Source organism: Anopheles moucheti, chromosome 3 (genome assembly GCF_943734755.1).
Source record: "Anopheles moucheti chromosome 3, idAnoMoucSN_F20_07, whole genome shotgun sequence".
In the NCBI taxonomy this organism is placed as follows: Eukaryota; Metazoa; Arthropoda; class Insecta; order Diptera; family Culicidae; genus Anopheles; species Anopheles moucheti.
Window position 1 is genome coordinate 19394277 of NC_069141.1, and position 20512 is coordinate 19414788.

At 43.2% G+C, this 20512-nt stretch overlaps 2 protein-coding genes across 5 annotated transcripts in view; one reads left to right on the plus strand and one right to left on the minus strand.

The window, feature by feature from the left end:
* Positions 1-20512, plus strand: part of LOC128305318 (protein held out wings) — a 33913-nt gene that overhangs the window by 1582 nt on the left and 11819 nt on the right. For 2 of the 4 annotated variants that reach the window (XM_053042704.1, XM_053042703.1), the window contains exons 1-2: positions 5638-5710; positions 7565-9005. In XM_053042704.1, coding sequence (XP_052898664.1) covers positions 7983-9005 — 1023 coding nt within the window. In that variant the 5' untranslated portion in view covers positions 5638-5710; positions 7565-7982. Of the gene's footprint in view, positions 1-5637; positions 5711-7564; positions 10262-20512 lie in introns of those variants that run through there. The other 2 variants (XM_053042702.1, XM_053042706.1) reach the window with 2 other exon arrangements.
* Positions 2869-4623, minus strand: LOC128305317 (potassium/sodium hyperpolarization-activated cyclic nucleotide-gated channel 3-like). Its single transcript, XM_053042701.1, has one exon. It carries the CDS (start codon positions 4621-4623, stop codon positions 2869-2871), a length of 1755 nt encoding a protein of 584 aa, XP_052898661.1.

Genomic DNA, 20512 nt, shown 5'->3' on the forward strand with positions numbered 1-20512 from the left:
TATCTGCACTTATGGCGCCGCTAGTTCTGGCACTCCTTACTAAATTCGTCCTTCACCAATTGATTTTTCACCGTCCCATATCCTTGCGCCCGCATCGTTTCACACATTTTACACATCATTTGTTGCCTCATTTTTACTTTGCAATGGTAACACCGTTCATCATCCGCACGTATGAGTAAACGAGAATTCACACATGACACCAGTAAAGTAAGTCAGCAAAAGGCATCAAACGTATCCCTGAAAGGAATTTGTTGCGACCCACATCGGACCAGCCGTGTTTCCCTCGGCACATCGTTGAAATTCTCGTTCGTGTGGAAGAAAATCCCCGTACCGCTCGCTGGAAAACCCGGCGCAATTGAACCAATTGCTATGCGGGTGTTACCGGAGCAGGAACGAGAGATAGAGAGAGATAGAGAGAGAAAGTGAAGAGAGTTGTTTTTATGCTACCGAGTTATTTTTGTGCCCATAATTCCCTCGCTGAGTGCGCAGACGGCTACGAACAACCCTCCCGGATGCGCTGCGCCATAGTTTCTATTCGTTCCCCCTAGTGCTATTTTCTCGTTTGTTTGCTTGTGCGGTATGTCTAGACTGCGCTATGATGGTTGAGGCACGCATATATAAAAAAAAAGATTACCAGCGAACAGTGGGACTCATATCAGTGTTTACACCCCTGGAGAAATGAGCAATATTTCAATGCAAAATATGAGTCACGGGGTGTATGGGTAATTCAGTCTAGCGTAACGCCGGTATATTTATCGTTAGAATGGAACCATTATCAAGGTTTTATTGAATAAAGAGACGATCTTGCCTGCAGTCGACCTTCACTATACAAACCGGCAGAAGTAAGCATAAGGACCTCAAGTCCAACACAGTTCCCATTAGGCAACCACCAAACAGCTATGTCGTTCTAAAGTGCTACCAAGTCCTGATGAAATCCAAATGGCCATCTTCAACTCCAACGGCTCGAAGAGGTTTTGCGTATGCCCTTCCGCCACGTTCTGGGTTCAACGGTCACCGGAGGTCATCAGGGATCGCGGAAGCTGTCGAAACGTGAACGACGCGTGCTCTGGGAACCGTTTGTAGGAAAAAACTCTTAATCAACCCATCACCCGGAACATCTTCCTTTGGAGCCCTTGTGCTCAAGTGGATAAAGCATGAAAACTGAAACTCGCGATGGAGGGTGTGCAACGGTTTTTTTTTTGTGAAAGAGGATCGCGCTATTCACGCGCGAGATCACTCGCGATTGTGCAAAACCAAAAGTGCGTAGCGAGCTTGGTCGAGAAAAAGACCAAATAAAACACACACACATACTCAGGGCATCAAGGTTTGCCCTTTGGTTCTTTCCGTTTTGTGCCGTTATGCTTGAATACTGGTTTCGATAAATCTTTCAAAACATTCGCTTCCACTTGATCTTGGGCATGGGTGCAGTATTTTGATACGAAAGAAAGGTATCATCGCCCCAACGGATATTCATGTTTCGCACGCAACGTTTTTTTTTGTCTTCTCCATTTTATTATTGTATGACTGCCCGTAAGTACGCAGTCTTTATAAGGTCAAAGAATGAGGAGCGAAAGAGGAGTGTATCGACTGATCGGCAAGCCCACCACTCATCGGAAACTTGATCCTCTCGAAAGCTCATCATGTTCATCGGCGATGACTTTGAAAACAGCAGGGCTATATACGCTTACCTTGGGTAAAAATCAAAACAACCATTTGTACTTGTATGCATCGGTGTACTTGGGCGAAAGGGGGCAACATAACCGGACGATCATGCGAGAAGGAGAGAGAGAGAGAGCAAAATATGTACACTTTTGAAAACATACCCAAGGGATTAACTTATGGGCGCCTTTTCTCGTTGCTGCAATACGAGATCTGTGTTCTGTGATCAAGCAGTTCTGGAATCATCTCTTCCTGTAGCAAGACTCCAGATCTCCGCACGCAAAGCCACTAAAAATGAAGCGACAACAAACACTAAAGAGGAGTGTTATTTGCAGGCCACATGCATCCCGAACTCACCATCCCAATCGCTTCAGAGATGTGAATGATCGTTGAAAGAAATGCGGAAAAGAAAGTTCATGGCGGGAAAGATTATGGACGAACCTTCAGAAAAATGGGAACACTTTTGAGGGGAGAAAACAGAACAACAACAAAAAAACAGAACTTATGAGCATCGCATCCCGCGAAGACAAGAAGCAGAACGTCAGAGTTATGTTTGACTTCTTGGCAACCCCTTCCCGTTTTACCGCCCGCACGAACAGTTGCGCACGGTTCATTGCTAACAGCCCACCAACACAACCTAATACACGAAGCATAAAATAAAACCCCGATGCGCAACATGTTTTTTTGTTCCCCTGTGGGATCTTTTGGCCTTTTCACGCATCCCACCGGGGGTTGTTGGTCGATGACTTAAGCTATGCTGGTATGCGTATGTGTATGCTGCTGCTACTGCTGGGTGTGGGAAGAAGGGGCAAAACGAAGCAAGCCATGCTTTTATGGTGAGCAAACGTGAGAGGGTTTAGCATCACGCGGAGAGCAACTGAGTCAGCGCGTGATTTGATGATGATCGAAAGAGATAGAAAGAGCTAAACATGCGAAAAGAGAGCGAGAAAATGAGAGAGAACCAACAATCTCACTTACGCTAATCTACCAACGCACCCTCAACATAGTCTCACACACGTCTCGCTCTAGCTAAACCAGAAGAAGTGGTTGCCAGATCGTCAAGTTGTAAAGTTGTTAACAAGAGAAATATTTTATCTTATTGTTTTATTTCATTTATTTGAAGCGTTGAAGAGATAAAACTGTTTTCATTTTATATTCCCTGAGACACAATTATATACAAGAAAATTTCCTTTTTTGGTCATAAATTGATCATTGTAGAAATCCTTCAATCAGCTTTTTGCCGTACATTTTATCCTTTTTCTTTTTCAACATCGACAACCGCTGCTCGGCCTGTTTACGGATTCGATTCAGCAAATAAGCATGAGGCTTTATAACGCTTTGAAAATCTTCATACGACAGACGATAAATTTCACATGGTTCCAGGGCGATCACATTAGCGGTCCTTTGCTGATTACGCTTGATCAGAGATATCTCCCCAAAGTATGCACCATCTGTCAGATGTCCCAACTCCTTCCCATTCATCGCATAAACTGCCACCGTACCCATTGCTAGGAAGTACATCGAATCACCATAACTTCCAGCCGTAATAATCATATCATCCTGTAGATAAATCTCCAGCCGCAAACAGTTCACTATGTCCGTCAGTATGAAATAGGGAAGATTTTTAAACAAATCCACACTCGCCACTAGATGGCGGCACGTTTCCATCCGTATGCTGCTGCGCAGATTCTGTGGAAACAGCCCCATGATCATCTCCTCATCAAAGTACCGGGTGCGGAATCGTGTTGCAAAATTATTCCTTAGCTTGTTTTGCAACGAATCGCTCAGATGCTTGTTGTAGGCAAACGCATTCAGGTTGGCCATAAACTTATCGTACTGATCGGTGGCCATTTCGGGAGAGTCAAAGAACCGGCACAACACCACGGGAACGTAGTTGAACCAGAGCCAGCCGAGAAACATGACGAGCATCATGACCCAGCGGTACACGAAATGTTGCTCAATGTCCTGTTTTTCGCTCGATGCCATACCGACCCGCAGCGTGACCATCATGCTCCGGAAGTACCGATACGTTGTCGATGCGTTCGTTTCGAAATCGCTTAACCGTAGCCGAACGAAAGGATTGGTGACGTTTTGCAATGCCTCAGATATATTTGGATGTTGCATTTGGGTTCGCATCACGCTTAGAAGCCTTTCTTCGTCGAAGGAACGGGTGGACGGGTTCGCTTTCAGTAGAATCGGTATAATGTAACCAAGGCAAGTGGTCCAATGCAGCACGTACAGCGTGTTCATGATCACCTGCACAATGCGCGTCTTGCTTTCGGGAAGATTCAGTGACCTTGGTATGACGTTAAAGTATCTATTGCTATCCCGAAAGCGTGCAATGTGGCCCAAATACAGAAACGTCACAAAACCCAGGCAAGTTTCAGCTCCCGCTTCATAAATCAACTTATCAAACACTTCCAGCAGCAGTATGTATGGTAGGAATAGAAAAAAATCGTACATCAACCGAAAAGGGCGTAGACGGTTGAAGAAGATCTTCCTTGGTTCCAGCACAATTTCGTTCGTTTCGAAAACTACAAATCCGGTGCAGAATGTCAATGCAAACTCGGCTACTAGAACCAAACACAGGAACAGATCTATGTACTCCACCGTATGCCGCGTGGGATGAGACTCAAATGCAAGAAAGCTGAAGGCGAATGGTAACAACATCAGATGCAGGTTCATCACGATGAAAACGATCACATCGCTGTACAGTCGGAGCAAGCTAAACGGATGCACTATGTACGATGGATATGAACGCAACAGTCGTTCGTTTTCCTTCACGATCTGGTAGGAACTTTTCAGATGCTTCTCTGTTGAGGGATGCTTTCCGGATGCGAGTCGTAGCCTTTGCAAGGTGCGTAGCAACTTCATGTGCCTTGGAAGGGCACGATCTTCAGCTTGCGAAATACGCGTCTCTTCTATCGTGCAAATGTGCCGGCTTTCTTTCAACCTTTGCCTCATTTTCGGTTATTTTTTCGTGATGGTTTTAGGGTACGATAGGAAGGAAACACGATTATGAATTTTGTATGCGACGGTACATACTCTGATTGAATTGAGTGAAGACATGCTTTCAAGTGGTTAAGAGGTTGCTTCGATTTCGGAGCTTCTAGATAAATCAAATCAAATTTCAAACTCTTTTTTTTCATTAAATTCGAAATTGCTTGTTACACATGTATCGGCAAAGGAAATAGCGGTGTAGATATATTTTCAATCTGATATAGTCTGATATCTGCAAAAAATATTACTAACAATCATATCTTTAAATCTGGCAGCACTGCTTGGCTCGCCTCCCTAGAACATTCTTCCACACTTTGCGGTTGATTCTTTCTCTCCATCGGAATGTCTGCGAGCGCAGAGAGCGTTGATATTTTATCATGCAAAGAGAAATTGATCAAGAAAGAGACAGAAAGTAACATTCTCGAGCGAGTTTGAGTGGGTGTGTTGGATTGTTGTGTGCGTGAATAAGTGCGTAGAATGAGGGAGAAGAAGAACCGCTTAAAGAGCAATAGGAGTAGCAGGTTTGCTTTCTCTTTCGTTCACACGGCGGTGTGGTTCTCACTCAGCTAAACAATTTCGCTGCGCCGCGTAGTGTGTGCGTGAAAGGTACCGATCATTCATAGCAATGTATTGTCGCGAATGAGGCCACACGGAGAGCATAAACCTTGCTAAAGTGCACTGTGGGTAAATACAGGAAACTAGTGCTTTATTTTACATTATAATTATCTAACTAAAAAGTTTCATTAGCAATTTCTTAAAAGGAGTGTGTTTCCAATTTTGTACATACACTTTGGCGTGAAAAACAATCTTTTGTCGAGTGATATACACAGTCCTCCCCCACTGTGCGGTACAATCTCGCTCAGAGAGAGAAAGAGCTCAGCACGGTTGTCAGAGCGAGACCGAATGCTTACGTGTGGTAAAACGCTCGGACTGCTGGCGTAAGCCTTTAACGCACACTCGCCTGCGCTTATTTCGATCTGAACCTTGCGCAGAGTCGGTTGTACGTGCGGTCCGTTGTTGTAAGCCTACTTGGCAAGAATTTGAAGCACAGGTAAAAATAAGTGACTTACCGAGCAGATAGCAGTAACAGTGATCAATCGGGGCGTGTTGAATAGCAAGTGTTGTGTACCGCGGTGAATAAAAAGCCCGAAAACGACTAAATTGGCACTTTTCATACAGTGAAGCGTCAGCAATGATGTGATTGTACCTCGCGCGTTTGCTTCGTTTTCTCCCATTCTTTAAAGCAAACAACACAACTTCCAGCGAGAAAAAAACACTGCTGCGGCGCGACACTTTGACGTTTCCTTTTGACACACTTTTGTGTGTCGCGATCAAGTGCGTCTCGTAAGAAAGCCTGTTTTCTTCAACGAGAAGGAAAAAAAGTGATCAATGCGCCTATCTCTCGGCTTGGTGTATGGCTTGTAGAGTGAGTGTCGATAGTAGTAGTGTGATGTTTTTTTTTTTGTACCCTTCTTGTACGACCCACGGAGCGAGCGCGCTCCCCGCAAACACAGGCTTAAAAATACTAAAAAAAAGTTAAATATTTCATACGGAGAGAACGAGAGCGATAGTAACATAGGGATGAACCAAAAAGAAGAGTAGGAAAGAGCGAGAAGAGAATTATGTGTTGTTGATCCGCCGCGATTCGTGTGAAAATTGTAACTGTGTTTTAAAAGGTTTTTCCCTGCTTTTTGAGAAGCATTTTCCCGTCAAACGAGGCCCTTCTTGTTACGCAAAGGAATCGAAAATGTACTTTCTTTCGGAAGGGAGAGAGACTATCGTGCTGCCATTTCAGTGGAATTCTTCAGACAAAACCTCTGTTTTTGCTTTTTCTTTCACGCCGTGAAGAACGATTTCGCGATCCACGCACGACAAACACCTTCTGGGAATGTCCAAGAATACCGCAAGAAACTCTGGAAACTTTGGTATCGCTAAAACAAACAGCGGGTGAAAAATCGCCCGCTGTGTGTTGTTCTTGCGTGCGTAAGCGCTAGTGATTCTCGCGCGAGGCAGCCATTAAGCGGCGCTATGTTGGTGTTTGTGTGCGTGCGGGTATTGTTTTGTGTAGCTGCGTTGTTGCAGATCATCGCCACAGCATCTTCAGAGTTGTGTTGTAGGCGTGAGAAAAATTGTAACAAAACGTGTACAAGAAGCAAACGTCACAAGAAATTGTGTGATTTACATGTTTAAAGTTAGGGTTTCTTTTTTATTCTCCACGATCGTGCACGAACCGAAGCTCACTTTATTTATTCCCTTCATTGTTTTTTTCTTTCTGTTGACTTACTGCCAAATAGCGTATACAAGTGATAAACAAACATAAGAAGCATACAAAATAAAACAATTGTAATGAAAGGAACTGTCATACGCACACTTGAATTTAGAAAAATATTAACCTTTAAAATAACAGAAATTAAGCTTATATTTTTATGATAGAACTTACGTTTTTTAGATCGTAAAGCTTGTTTTATGACAGTTGCACGATTATTTTGTGTGTTTATAAAACACGCATACATAGTACGGAAAAACTTGTTGACATTTCCACGTTAAAAAAACGAAAGTAGCACGAAAAACGATCACACTGCGTTAAAGAGAAAGCAAAAATAGCTGATAAGTGAGATTTGGTGAAAAGAATAACAAAAAACAACAATGGGAAATGGACGATCATCGCAATTACTCTTTTTCGCGTTGCGTATTCGGTTCATCGATCGTCACAGGTGATCGGCAAGTGTATCGATCAAACTCGATCGATGAAGGTGACGTGAAACGGGAATGTGAACTGGCCAGGGTGTGCCCTAGAATTGTGTGTTGTTTGTAGTTATTTGTATGATTTAAATTGCTTTTTTGTGGTGAATGTATTGTGCGTGTGTTAAGAATGTTTTGTTTCCCTTTCTCCTACTTCTTCAAGGTACAAAAAGTGCGTGCGTCACAATAGCAGAGTTTGTGAGTGTTTTGTTGTGTAGGGTCCACGTTTGTAAGCGATATTTGGGCCTGATATAAAAAAAGAAATAAAATAGTGCCGGCGGTATTGGTGCAAACTAATATAGTGTCGAAATAAAGAGAGAGAGGAAAGTGCATATAAACAATGCTGATACGTTGTTCGCTAGAAGAGTCCTAAGACACCACCCGACACCACGTCCCCGAGAGTGCGTGTGGTTGATGTGATTTAATTTGACGCTAGTAAAGTGAATTCTTCACCCAGTACACCGGTACTGTGGAAAAAACGCGTGCTTCAACGAGTGTGTGTGTGAGTGCGCGTATTTGGTACGGCACTTTGGGAATATATCAAATAAATACCCAACCAAGCAAGCGGTAAAACTTGTCCCATGAATCAGCAACACAATCACCATCACATCATGAACTCGTACGGTGCCACCACTGAGAACAGTGGCCCGAACCAGCAGTCGACACAAAGCATTGCCGACTATCTGGCACAGCTGCTGAAGGACCGCAAACAGTTGGCCGCCTTCCCGAACGTGTTCCTACACATGGAGCGGCTGCTCGATGAGGAAATAGCGAAGGTGCGTGCCTCACTGTTCCACATCAACGGTGTGACGAAGGAACCGCTGCAGCTACCAGAACCGGAGGGCGAATCGATCACCATGAACGAGAAGGTGTACGTCCCGGTGAAGGAGTATCCGGACTTTAACTTCGTCGGGCGCATACTTGGCCCGCGCGGCATGACCGCCAAGCAGTTGGAACAGGAAACGGGCTGCAAGATTATGGTCCGAGGGAAGGGCTCGATGCGGGACAAGAAAAAGGAGGACGCAAACCGAGGCAAGCCAAACTGGGAGCACCTATCGGACGATCTGCACGTGCTGATCACCGTGGAGGACACAGAGAACCGGGCCTCGATCAAGCTGAAGCGTGCGCTGGACGAGGTGAAAAAGTTGCTCGTACCGCACGCCGAAGGCGAGGACGAGCTCAAGAAACGGCAGCTAATGGAGCTGGCCATCATCAACGGTACGTACCGGGATTCGACCACCAAAGTAGCGCCGGCGGACAACACCTTCAACTTCGACCCGCAACAGTACACCGACGAACGGTGGAAGATGGCGGCGGCAGCGGCTGCAGCCGATTCGCGCATGCTCAACCAGGCGACACTGGCCAACCTGGCCGCGGCTAACTCGTTAGCAGGCCGCACCGCACCGAACCCGCTCGGGGCACCGATCATCCTGTCGCCCCGCATCACCGTCCCGACAACCGCTGCCAGCCTCATACCCGGGTCGGGGCCACCGCCCACGATCGATCACACGACCGGACTGATCTACGCCTCACCCTACACGGACTACAGCTACGCGCTGGCGGCCGCCGGCAATCCGCTCCTCGCAGAGTACCCCGAACACAGCGTAGGTGCAATCAAAAATCCAAGAAGACAATATGCGTCTCGCGATCATCCTTACTAAAAACAAACCCCTCGATAAAACAAAAACAAATCAACAAACAACAAAATAGCAAAATAGCGTGTTGCAAAATCACAAACAAAAAAAAAACAATAATTTTAGTATGCAAATAAGCGCAAATGTCCAACAACAAAAAACGCCTTGCAAAAACAAAAAAGTGCAACAGCATTCTACTACTACAAACAACAACAATTCACCCCTTTTTTGTTATTGGCAATACTACCCGGGCGGTGGGGCAATAATTTATCTAATATGACAAGTATCTATAAATAATTTTTCTTTTATATTAATTTACACTTCACGCCACCCACCCCACACAAACACACAAACACACACACCCACACATACACTCTATCTAAACTTATATTTGTTTAGTTTTTTTTTACTTTGCTCTATCTCCACTTTTGTTGTTTCGAATAATATTCATACAAAAATATTAATAATACTATTAATAACAAACTTTAGTTATAGTAATACTGCATACTGCATACACACCAATAACGCCAAGGATAGCGCAATCTGCTGGATGAGAAAGCAAAGCACAATTATCTCAAACTACTAGTTTTTGTCGATTAACGCATTGAAATGTCGTATTGTGTATAATAAGGAGCAAATTCATTCACCATCTCCGTTCTGGTTTATTTTCTATTTTCTTATTGCTTTAAATTTAATTTCGATAAAAAAAACAACATTTACAAGAGATTCGTTTGATAGGGATACATTTTAACCTACGTTATACATTACTTAATCCGTTTATTTTCTACTCATTTAACTACTTTAATTAAAATACGTGGTGTTTTTTTTTATCTCAAACCCTTTAATGGACCTAGTGCAACATTAGATCTGAGCGCAATGAAAGTCGCATGAACCGTGAACAAGAGATAGCAAACGAATGAAACATTAAAATAGTGCGTAGATGTGCTGTACCATAAGAGACGGGAAACGGTGCGTACACTAATCCGTCGATAGGTATTAGTATTAAGAGGAGAGGAGGCAGGCGAAAAAGGAGTGAAGCATATTGCCATGTGCTATGCAAATTGTGCGCAATAACAATAACATAACTGAATTTAATTAATTGTTAACGATACACGATATTGTGTATTAGTGCGAAAACATCATGTATTTACACTACCCCAGATGGAACTTAAAAGGACACAGAAACGATTAACTCTTGCACAATACTACTAAATGTCAGCTGAACTTTAGCAATTTACTACAGTATCATTCTTATCGCTACCACAACCACTACTCACTACGCATTGTAACAAGAACTTTTTTTTTCCTTCCACCGTTCCACCCTCCTTACTCTGTCTCCCAAGTGTTCCTTATCCATTTATTTTAATGCAAAACTAGTACAGCAAAAGAAAAGTTGTACTTACAAACACACACCGTGTCTCTCGTCCTGAGGGAACGGTTTGGAAGGGAATGCACGTGCTAACCGAATGTGCAGCAGATACTACTTATACCACCGTAACGTAACGCGTAACGCGTGCTATAAAGAATGTCATGCTATAAAGTCTCACACACACGGTTGAACACCTTCTGTACAAACGACAAGAAATTTCTTTTTGATACATACATTTCGAGCACTTCATTTCATGGCTAGAAAGGATTATGATCCTGCCAGGGAAACATGGCTTTTGGGATGTGTAATAACTTTTCGTATGTCATTGGCATATAATTTGGGCTTGTTTTTTGTTTGTTCTTGAAACAACTGCAGTAAAATTAAGCATCACGCACCCAGTGTGTATTGATGCGTTGCAGAGTTATGTTTCGAATCATACCGTCGTTTTCCTCTCCACACAATAATGCTCCAAAACCAACAATGTATCATTCATCTGATTAACTCCCGCGGAACGCTGACTGTGCTCTCGCTCCTTTTCTCTCGCTTCCATTTCAATTTTTACCCACTACCAGCTTTAGCACTGATATTTTAACCGAGTAAACCAATGCACACAACAATCCCAAGGATAAGATAGAAAGCTTTCGGTCTAATAATGCATAATCTCACTTATTTTGTTCGTTAACACACCCCCAACAACATGATGAGTTACTAGTCGTTATGTTAGGTATTGAAACTAGTTTAACACTTAAATAATTAACGATCTTTAACCGGTCCGATCCTCCCATATGTTTGTGATTAATATCGATCGATTTTATTCGCCAAAACACAAAAAAAAACTTAAACATTTCGCCAAGCTCTGTTGGCCGATCTTGTTTTGTTAGTTTTTTTTTCTGTGCGTCATCTTTATACTCATGTGCCAAAGTATTATTAAACCTGATGGGCCGATGGGAACAAGAACGAGAGACGGAAAAGAGGGGAAAGAGTGGGCGAGATGTGGAGGAGTTGATGAGAGGGAGGTTGAAGGTTTGTTTCAAAATTTGTCTTCCGGCGAAGCGATGCAACCCACCACAGCCAAAAAAAAAAGCAGTCATGAGATCACTTTTGATCACATCGATACGATCTTCCAGAGATCAGTCGGTTTCCGCTGCGGGGGTTTGGTTTTTAATGCACATATACTGCGGATGTGTGTCGCTGCTTTGATGCATCATGGTCATGGTGGAAAGATGGAAGGAAACGAGAGCATAATACTCTGCTGTTGGGATTATTAAAGGGTAGATCTGCATATGGATAGTGTGATCGCTGGGGGATATTAATCGGATGAATGGTTCTGTTGATTCTAAACCAGAAAAAGTACAAAGAACAGTTAAACGACGTGGAGGATGGATTAATGAAACACGCTGACGACGACGAGATTCTGGAATGCCAGGTTAAGATTAAGGTATCCTTGGAACCTCAGCTATTCGAACGATTCTTTAAAAGTGCTCGATTTTTGTAATAATACCGGTCAAATGAAGCGATTCGGTAGTGACAACCGTACAGCTGATCCCCCGTACGCAGGACGAACTATCCTGCTACGAGTATATCAAGACAATGAAAGGCCTAAACCTCTTGAGGTTACTGTGCCGCTAAAGAAGAAAAAGAAGAACCCCGTTCAAATAGTACAGTCGGAAATCTGAGTTAAAATCTCGACCTTATCGTGTCACCATAAACGAAGGGAGAGTGTATTCAAACTCTGATCTGATCAGTAGTAGAGCAACATAAGCATAAGAATCGATGAACCGTACAGGTTCATTTAATCCAGAACTTCCAACAAGATTCCTCTTTACGAGATTTGAGACGCATTTGTGAGCATAATTTGTGGTGCCATCGTCACGAAAAAGCGCAGCATTACAGTTAGTTTAGACGACGCATGATCGCAAGTATATAAAATCAGCAATTAATCGATCAAGATAACAGGAAATCTCATATCCAATATTATTTTCGTCTTATTATGCAGGATAGATTGCGTTTCGTCTAAACTACAGCTTCTTTTACAAAATAGAATAGCAAATCCGTTGTCTCACAAACAAACACGCACGCGCATAACGGAAATAATATTTTTAAGTGCTTCCTTTTTTATATCATACTAAGTTGGTTAGTTGCACTGATGCAATTTTAATGCTTATTCCCTCACACAGGATAAACAAATATCGGGCGGGAATGGCACATTAAAGAAACAAAGTTTCTGAACAAAATCATATGCTTCCATCCCCCTTTCCCGACTAATCGATTTTAAGCCCGTGTGTTGTTTTCTTTATATAAAGGCAATCAATCGCAACCGTTATATCACTTTGGCGTGTTATATGTGTGCACCCTCAGCTATATTAGGCCATCGTGATGGTGGTGCGCGATTTTTAACCATATGGCAATATATCTTTTATGGTGAAATAGTTGGAATATAACGCCTGTACTAAAGTGGAATTGGTTGAGGATGAAATCAGAAACTTTAGATTTCGATTGCGAAAAGCGTTTCATCAACGTTTATTAAATAAGCAAATCGTGTTGTTTGATGTGTTTTCTTACTATTTTTAATCGAACCATTTTGAAGTAATCTCAGCTATAGAATCGTCTGCTGATAGCAAGTGAAAGTAGGTGGAGTAACGACGACTACGGTTAGTGTTTTGTAGCCGGTTAAGCCGGAAAATTTATGTCACACGGGATGCGTAGAATCGCGAGTTGGATACTTCGTGAGAACAACTGTATTAAAATATAATGCAATCACACGTATAAAGTACCATGCAAAACTCTACGTCGAAGGGGAGTTTTTGACAGTGAAATATATATCTGAAGTTTAAAGAATGCCTTACATTGATTAGCAAATAGTGCTAAGTGGTGTGTAAAGTTGAGATCAAAATGCGCAACCTTTATCAAGAAATCTCTTCTACAAACCCTCCGTAGCTAAGCTCCGTACGGTAATGCTAGTTTTTATAATCACTAATTTTATCTGTAGCCCTTAACAAACTACTTCTAACAAATACGCATACACACAGATACCATCGTGGCTAATACCGTGTGGTAGGCGGTATTTTTTCATCTCGAATTGATTAGCGAAACAGTAAGCAAACAAACGAATTAAAAATGATAACCATCTAGAGCAACAATTTAACCATACAACAATAGCAACACTATTTAGAAATATAAGTAAGCACCATCCAACTACTGTTTGCAATTACTCCGTCGCTTGAAATATGTTCTGTTAATTGTGAAGAAAGCAACGCAATATTTCTTTTGCTTTTGATAAATTTTTGTTTCAAAAATTCGGTGCATTACAGCAATGGTAAAACCATTTCAATCGTTGTTGAAACATATAACAGCAGAAAGCAAAATACAAAATAACCACACCGTAAACAAAGTACTACTGATACTGCTAACAGAAAACATTGTACAGCGAACTGATTAATACCAGCGTTGCGTAAAAAAAGATAAACTGCGCTAAAATGTATAACCGATCAATAACGTAAACAAACGCACACAGAAAATTCGAAAATTCGCTCTTAACCTAAGCACATAGAAGAGAAACAAGAAAGATGTTAACAATTATATCTCACTGACCCCGGACATGCAATAACACCAATATGTTCATAGGATATGTTTAATAGCTAGCAGTGTATTATGCAAAACAACACCTTACTACTAAATTGCTCACCCGCATTTCCACACCCAATGTGCGTGTGTGTGGAATTTGTGCCTCTAACCGGTTGGTGGTATGAAAACGAAAACATTAATACTGCTTTTTTATAATATGGCCCCGCAAACAGCATCAGGATAACTGCAGTCTATAACCACTACTCCCTTCTGGTCTGGTAACAAAACAACAACAAAAAAACGGATGAGGTAAACCATTTACTACAGCAAGAAATAATAAAACTGATAATAAAGCTTAATATTGCACTACTATATTAATCATCTACTTCTACTTTTAATACTATTTTAGCTACTTCTACTACTAGCAACAACAACCAAAATCCTCCCATTCCCTCCTCCCTTGCAACTACTATCCACTACTACCATCCGTTTAATCAAAACAATTATTAATAAACCATTATATGCTGGCAAAACTTTAACCGGATTAGTTTTTATTAGTTATTGTTACTTATCTTTCTCCCATCCTCATCCATCACACCTTCCTAATAGTAATCCGATCGCTCTCATGACTGTGCCAACAATTAATATGTGTATCCTAACCAAGTGCGCGAAGACGAAGCAGCAGATGAACAAAATGCTATGTAAATGTATTTTCTAAAATCCAAAATCTGAGTAATCTGCTGTTTCGTACGTTCCTTCCTATTCTGCTAAACATCCTCTATGTTCCCCTTTTTTGTTTCAAATCCCGATCCTTTCCCGGAACTTTAACATCAGTCTGAAAGAAATGTAACCCCATGGTTTGTGAAAAAAAAAACACACTCTTGGCCTCCTCAACGTTGCTGATGCGCAATCCATCGGACAATAATTCAACCATCGATTAACCACCCACCCACAACAAACACACATATGTATCCGGTAATAAAAAAAAACAACTGCTCCTTCCTAATCTGCTACCTACTACTACTACTACGCAATCAGCTTCACCTATGTATGTATGGATGGTGGGATGTAATGGTTTACAAAATATATTTCTAATAACATCTTTTGCTAACCAAAGCCACATGCTATGGAGGGGTTGCGTGAAAAGATATTGGGTTTGGGTGCTTATATAGAACGATTGTCGACTTGATTGTATTTTTTTGTTGTTAAATTGTTGTGTCTCTTTAACCGTAAGAATTACGTTTGACACACTGGTGGGAGATAAGTTAACTGCGAGGGAAGAAAGGAAATTAAATTTGAAGTTTTTTTTTCTGCTAAAAGACCCCATCTCCCATAAGCCTATTGCTGTATAATAACCTTGTCAGCATGATAAGAGAGCAGCTCTGGGACATGCCATTAAAGACTACCGAAGAACACAGCATAGGGTGTTGTACCACGACCATTCTTGCTTATCGCTGGGGCAAAACACGTACAGGAGAAGCGCACTTATCGGAAGTTATCTTAATTAGCATAACAACACTGTAAGGGGTCATGTGTCTTGGCATTTAGAACGGCTTTATTTGCTGCTTCGTATTCAAGAACATTTTTCCTGCACTGCTGCTAGAGTTATCTACTCAACAAACATATTTATTTTTCACAAATTGTTTCCTTTTTTCTTGTGAGGGTTTTCGTTTTAGTACTCCATATTCCTTGTTTTGGCTATTGGGAATGAAGATCCAGAAATATTGGATTCGATCCACGATCTTCGAGTGTATTAGCGCGTTCGCTTAAGCATTAGCCTATTACGACAGCTCCAATCAATGCTTCCAGAGTGACCATAAAGGGCACAACATATTTTCCCCGAATAACAGACGGAAAAGATAATTTGTCCACCAGTGTGTACATCCCGGGACTTGCGGCATTTGAAATGATCCTTCGTTTCCGAAGAATCGCTGATGTAAAATGATCTGTGTTTAGTGTCTTCTACATCAATCCATCAAGTTCGTATGGAGAATTCTCAACCTCGAACAAGCCGAAGATCCGATTCCACTGATCATCATCGTATGTGAGGCCATCACGAGAACGACAGAAAACGTCGGAACACCACGTGTTTTCCCTAGGGTGAGGATGATGATATCGAATGGTCAATTTTATCTGTCGGCTTGAAATCTATTTCATGATTTCCATTGTTTTCTCCCATTCGGCCTGTTGGATGGTACCATGCAGAGTGGCATGGTTACAGACAACCGATGAACGATCCGTTCGCGTTCGAGCTTGGGACGTGTGCACAGCAACGGGATGATTGCTACGCGAGGGAGATCGGGCATGCATCCAAAATAGTCAGAACCACGAAAACCACCACGGTGGTGGCGGTTGCGCTAAATTATTTATAGCCCGTGACACACACACCACACCGAGAGAGGCAGGAAAGCAAACGCGAACTCGCGAACCAGCATGCAGCTTCCACACGCCCTATAACGCGTATGCTATCGTTGTTTCAACGGAACTTCGAAGGGTATTAAGGAAAAAGAGTCGTAAAAAAAGGTCATTGGACATATCGTGTTTGTCTCTTGCGTGTCTCGCCGCGAGTGTATGCATTGTTGCCGATCTTTCCGACAACGTGGAGTATGTCCCTTCGCACTGGTCCACAAAACCAGCACTACAAGGCAGTGGTGGTAACTTGTCCGGTTTGAAGTCGCATCCGGTTTTTTGGACTAAACGTCCATGTAGGCCACAGCGCACCACAGGCCCCAGCATATCAGCGGGGCCTGGTACGTCATCGCACTTGAGGTAGAAACAGGAAATCCACCTACGGATACGGACGGCTTTAGCAAAAAGGAAGCAACAAAAAAAGACGACCCCCCTACTCAACTACACAAGCTTACCGTGCGCGAATAAAATGCTGAGCAACGCGCATTTTCCACCTGCAATGAATGGGGGCCGGTAATGAAGAAATATCTAATGGCCCCCCCCAGAACATTGCCCGCGGGCGCGCCCCGCTCAACCAGAATGCTGTTGTGAAAAATCCAATTTAAAGTTTAGTGCGTTGCTGCTTGCGTTGCTCATTGGCTTCGGGGGATTGGTTGGTTGAGATGTTGCCCCAAACCCCCGCAGCAGTTTTGGTGAAAAGCAATTTCGGACAGCAACAAAAAATATCTCTGGTGTCATAAAAACTGGAGGTTTTTGCTGTTGCTGGCGCTGTTGTTGTGGTAAATAATTACTTTTGTGCTGCTGTGGTTAATTTCTCGCGGAAGTAATATTCCTCCAACCCGAACCTTGCCGATTTTTACGCATGCCCTTCGCGTAGCTGGGACCGTTGAAGGGTTGATAGTAGAACCTTTGCCGCAGTGCGAAAAGGCGGCGACAGAAGAAACACAACAGGCGACGAGACAGCCACGGTGGGTGGCTCGTGTTGGCGACGCACCCACCGCCTAGGGTCAATCGGTTTAATTAAGCACGAAGAAAGGCCCATCAGCTTCTCTTTCATCAGCATCCGATCGTGGAATGTGGTAACAAAAAAAAAAAAAAACAACGGCTCGAACTGTAATTGCCGGCTTGATCGCGAGTACACCACAGTGTTACAGCGAAGACGACGGGGTTTAACTGTCATCATCACCGGCAAAAGCTCTGGTGTGTACAGCAACGCACGCAGATCACCCAGTCCTTGACCTACGTCGCTGGGCATGTGCATTGCGCGTACAGCAAAATGTGCGATCTGATTAATGATGTGCTGGTTTGCAAAGAAATTTCTCTACGCGCCCGAGATGCATCACCCGTACCGGACCCGATCGGTCAGGAAGGCGACATCATAATGATGCAAAATATACACGGAAAGGAAAACAAATTTACTGCAGCGATGATGCTTTTGTTATATGTTGTGCATTTCATCGGAAAGTGCACAGTGTCGAAGACAACACACACTTGCACTGCCGTCAGAGCTGCGATGCTCCATGACAACGAACGATTGTGTTCGAACGTTCTCTAGCCGCAAATGGTGTGGACTGTTTTGTTTAATGGCACAACTGTTCCCAACTCACGTGTCCGCCCATAGCCTCACTTGCCGGTCGGACAGGCACGTTCCATCTGGTTACACATAGTCGATAAGCTTGCTAGGCTAAGGCACAGAAAGGGTGGAATCGTAAGCAAACAACAGCACCCATTTTGAGGGGTTCCTACTTACGAAAGCTTTCAGAATTTCCGGTTGATTCTTTGCTTTCTCGGGAGGATGCGGACCACCGCATAGTTCAGAGATGACACATCGTTCGTTAGATAACGTCCTTCACATCTTCCAAAAGACGACACACATGAGTCAATATCGATAAGCATCGATTATCCCAAATTGTGGAGAGATATTGTTGGCCAACGTCACCCAACGTCCAAAACCCGAGATCTTGACGCAGATCCTGTGCTCCAAAGCGGTCTACGCAGATACTGCAAACGTAAACTGTGCCTGTGCCCTCGCGATCCATCGATAACCTTGACAAGTTTGCTGTATGTCACGCGAGTCTCAGACCTACGCCACCGCGTATCGGACACTGGCGGGCTCCGAAATCCATGCGACGCGAAAAGAGTTTTGTCCCCTTGGTTACTGCTGCCGCTACACACGCTTGACAGTGTTGCTGCGGTGGAAGTGGCACTCGGGGAAGCTTTTGAAGCGAGAAAAACCGGTCCAACTAATCAAGCACTTCTCTCGGGGTGCGCACCTTCGCCACTGGGTCGTTCTCTGGGTGGGAGGGAGGGAAGGAGGGAGTGAGGGAGCATGTTTTCTCATTTTATGTGCGTTCTCCAACTTTCCTGACCAGAATGACGAACGCGTTTGGAGATCGCATATGCTGTTTGTGTTGACCACCACTCAGTAACACCCGCTTCGACAAAATCTTCACCCCGATCGGGCGTGGAAACAGGAAAGAAGCACGATGGGTATGCAAATATGATGTCGCCCAAAACAAAACAGCTCAAAAAAAAGGGCAAAGATCGTGCATATAGCTGTTCGAGGGGGTATATGTGTCTAGATATGCGAAAACCCGCACCAGGCATCGATAACACTGCGCGAACCGTAAACTCCCTCGCGAAGCATATTTTGATTAGCTCTGGATAGTGGCCAGTACGTTGGAGTATAAAGCAATAAACTCACCATCCCCGGATGGAAGCTACATTCTTTACCCTTGTGCGTACGAGCTGTGAAGGAATGCAAAATTTCAGTCTCTACGCCGGGATCGGGGTTTGAAAGAATTGTTCGTAAAGCTGTTGAAAAGTGGCAAACTACTGCTGTGCGGCTGCCGCTGCTACGCCTCCAACAGATGGCGAATGGAGGAAGGCGCCAAACGCCAGCATCAGCATTGGTTACGCCCTTGCAAACCGGAATCTGGAAGATACATTATCGCCGGGTTCATGCTCTCGTGCATGTGTGTGCGGTATGTGAAACACATTTAAGCAAACAAACTGAACCACATCCACACACGGTCGCGCGGCGGCCCTGCCCGCCGAGTGTGACCGATTGCGTCGTCCACCCTAAGGCGCGGGAATGGGGTAAATAAATAGAAATATTGCAGCGCCGATCCATGATGAAAATTGTGCTTCGCGCATCGATGATTGATCGTTTGGGTCTGGTGCACGCGTCTCTGTGAGATGGGAGTTGCCCAGTGCCGTGGAGACAAACATTGACACTCATGCCGCTACTAGTGAGGACAGTGTTTTTATTACACATAGTAGTGGCCTCGATCGGAGTACTTGCAACGCTTGCAGAAGAAGCTCTCTTAATGCTCCTCTTAATGCTGGATTCGTAACGCAAAACATTACAGCCCTGTTCACTCTTTCTCCCGTTTTAAGTCTCTCTGTTAGTGAAAATAGTTCTTCTATTAAAAATAGAACATATTTATTTTATTTAATACCTTTTGATGAGATTGTTTAGTGAGTCTCATTGTTTAAGTTAACTAGATTTTAACTAATGTATATTTACATCACCTCCGTACTATATACTCCTCACGGTGCTCTATTTGTTATATGTTGTGCATGATCGCAATAGACGATCAAGATTATTGTCTAGGTGCCAGAAACCACGTGTACATATAAACATTTTAGAAAAGCAGGATACAAACACATATCTCTCTTATTTTGGACTGTATCGACGTTCAAATGACGTTTAGCCATTTAGGAACAAAATCGGTATTAAATGTAATTTTTATGTTCTTAGTATCCAACATCAAACATCGTAAGTCTGTACAACTTTCCATGACTTTGCTGTGTTTTCGTGTCCTTTTCGTTATGTACATCCTTCCACCATGTCCTTCCTCACTAATATTCTAAACTCCTAACATCTTCACCGCTTAGAAGTTATTAGTACGATGTGTGTATGTGTCTGTGGTGTGTCAATGCCATAAAACAGAAGCGTCGCGCAAGCCAGAGATGAGCGCATCAGAAAAAGGGGTTCTACTAAACTAGCTACAAAAATAGTTGTGATTAATTCATAATCAAACATGTAATCTACATCTACCAACACAAATACTCACACGCATACTCTATACGCAACAACACAGCAAGAGCAAACTATGTAGGCCAAGTAAAT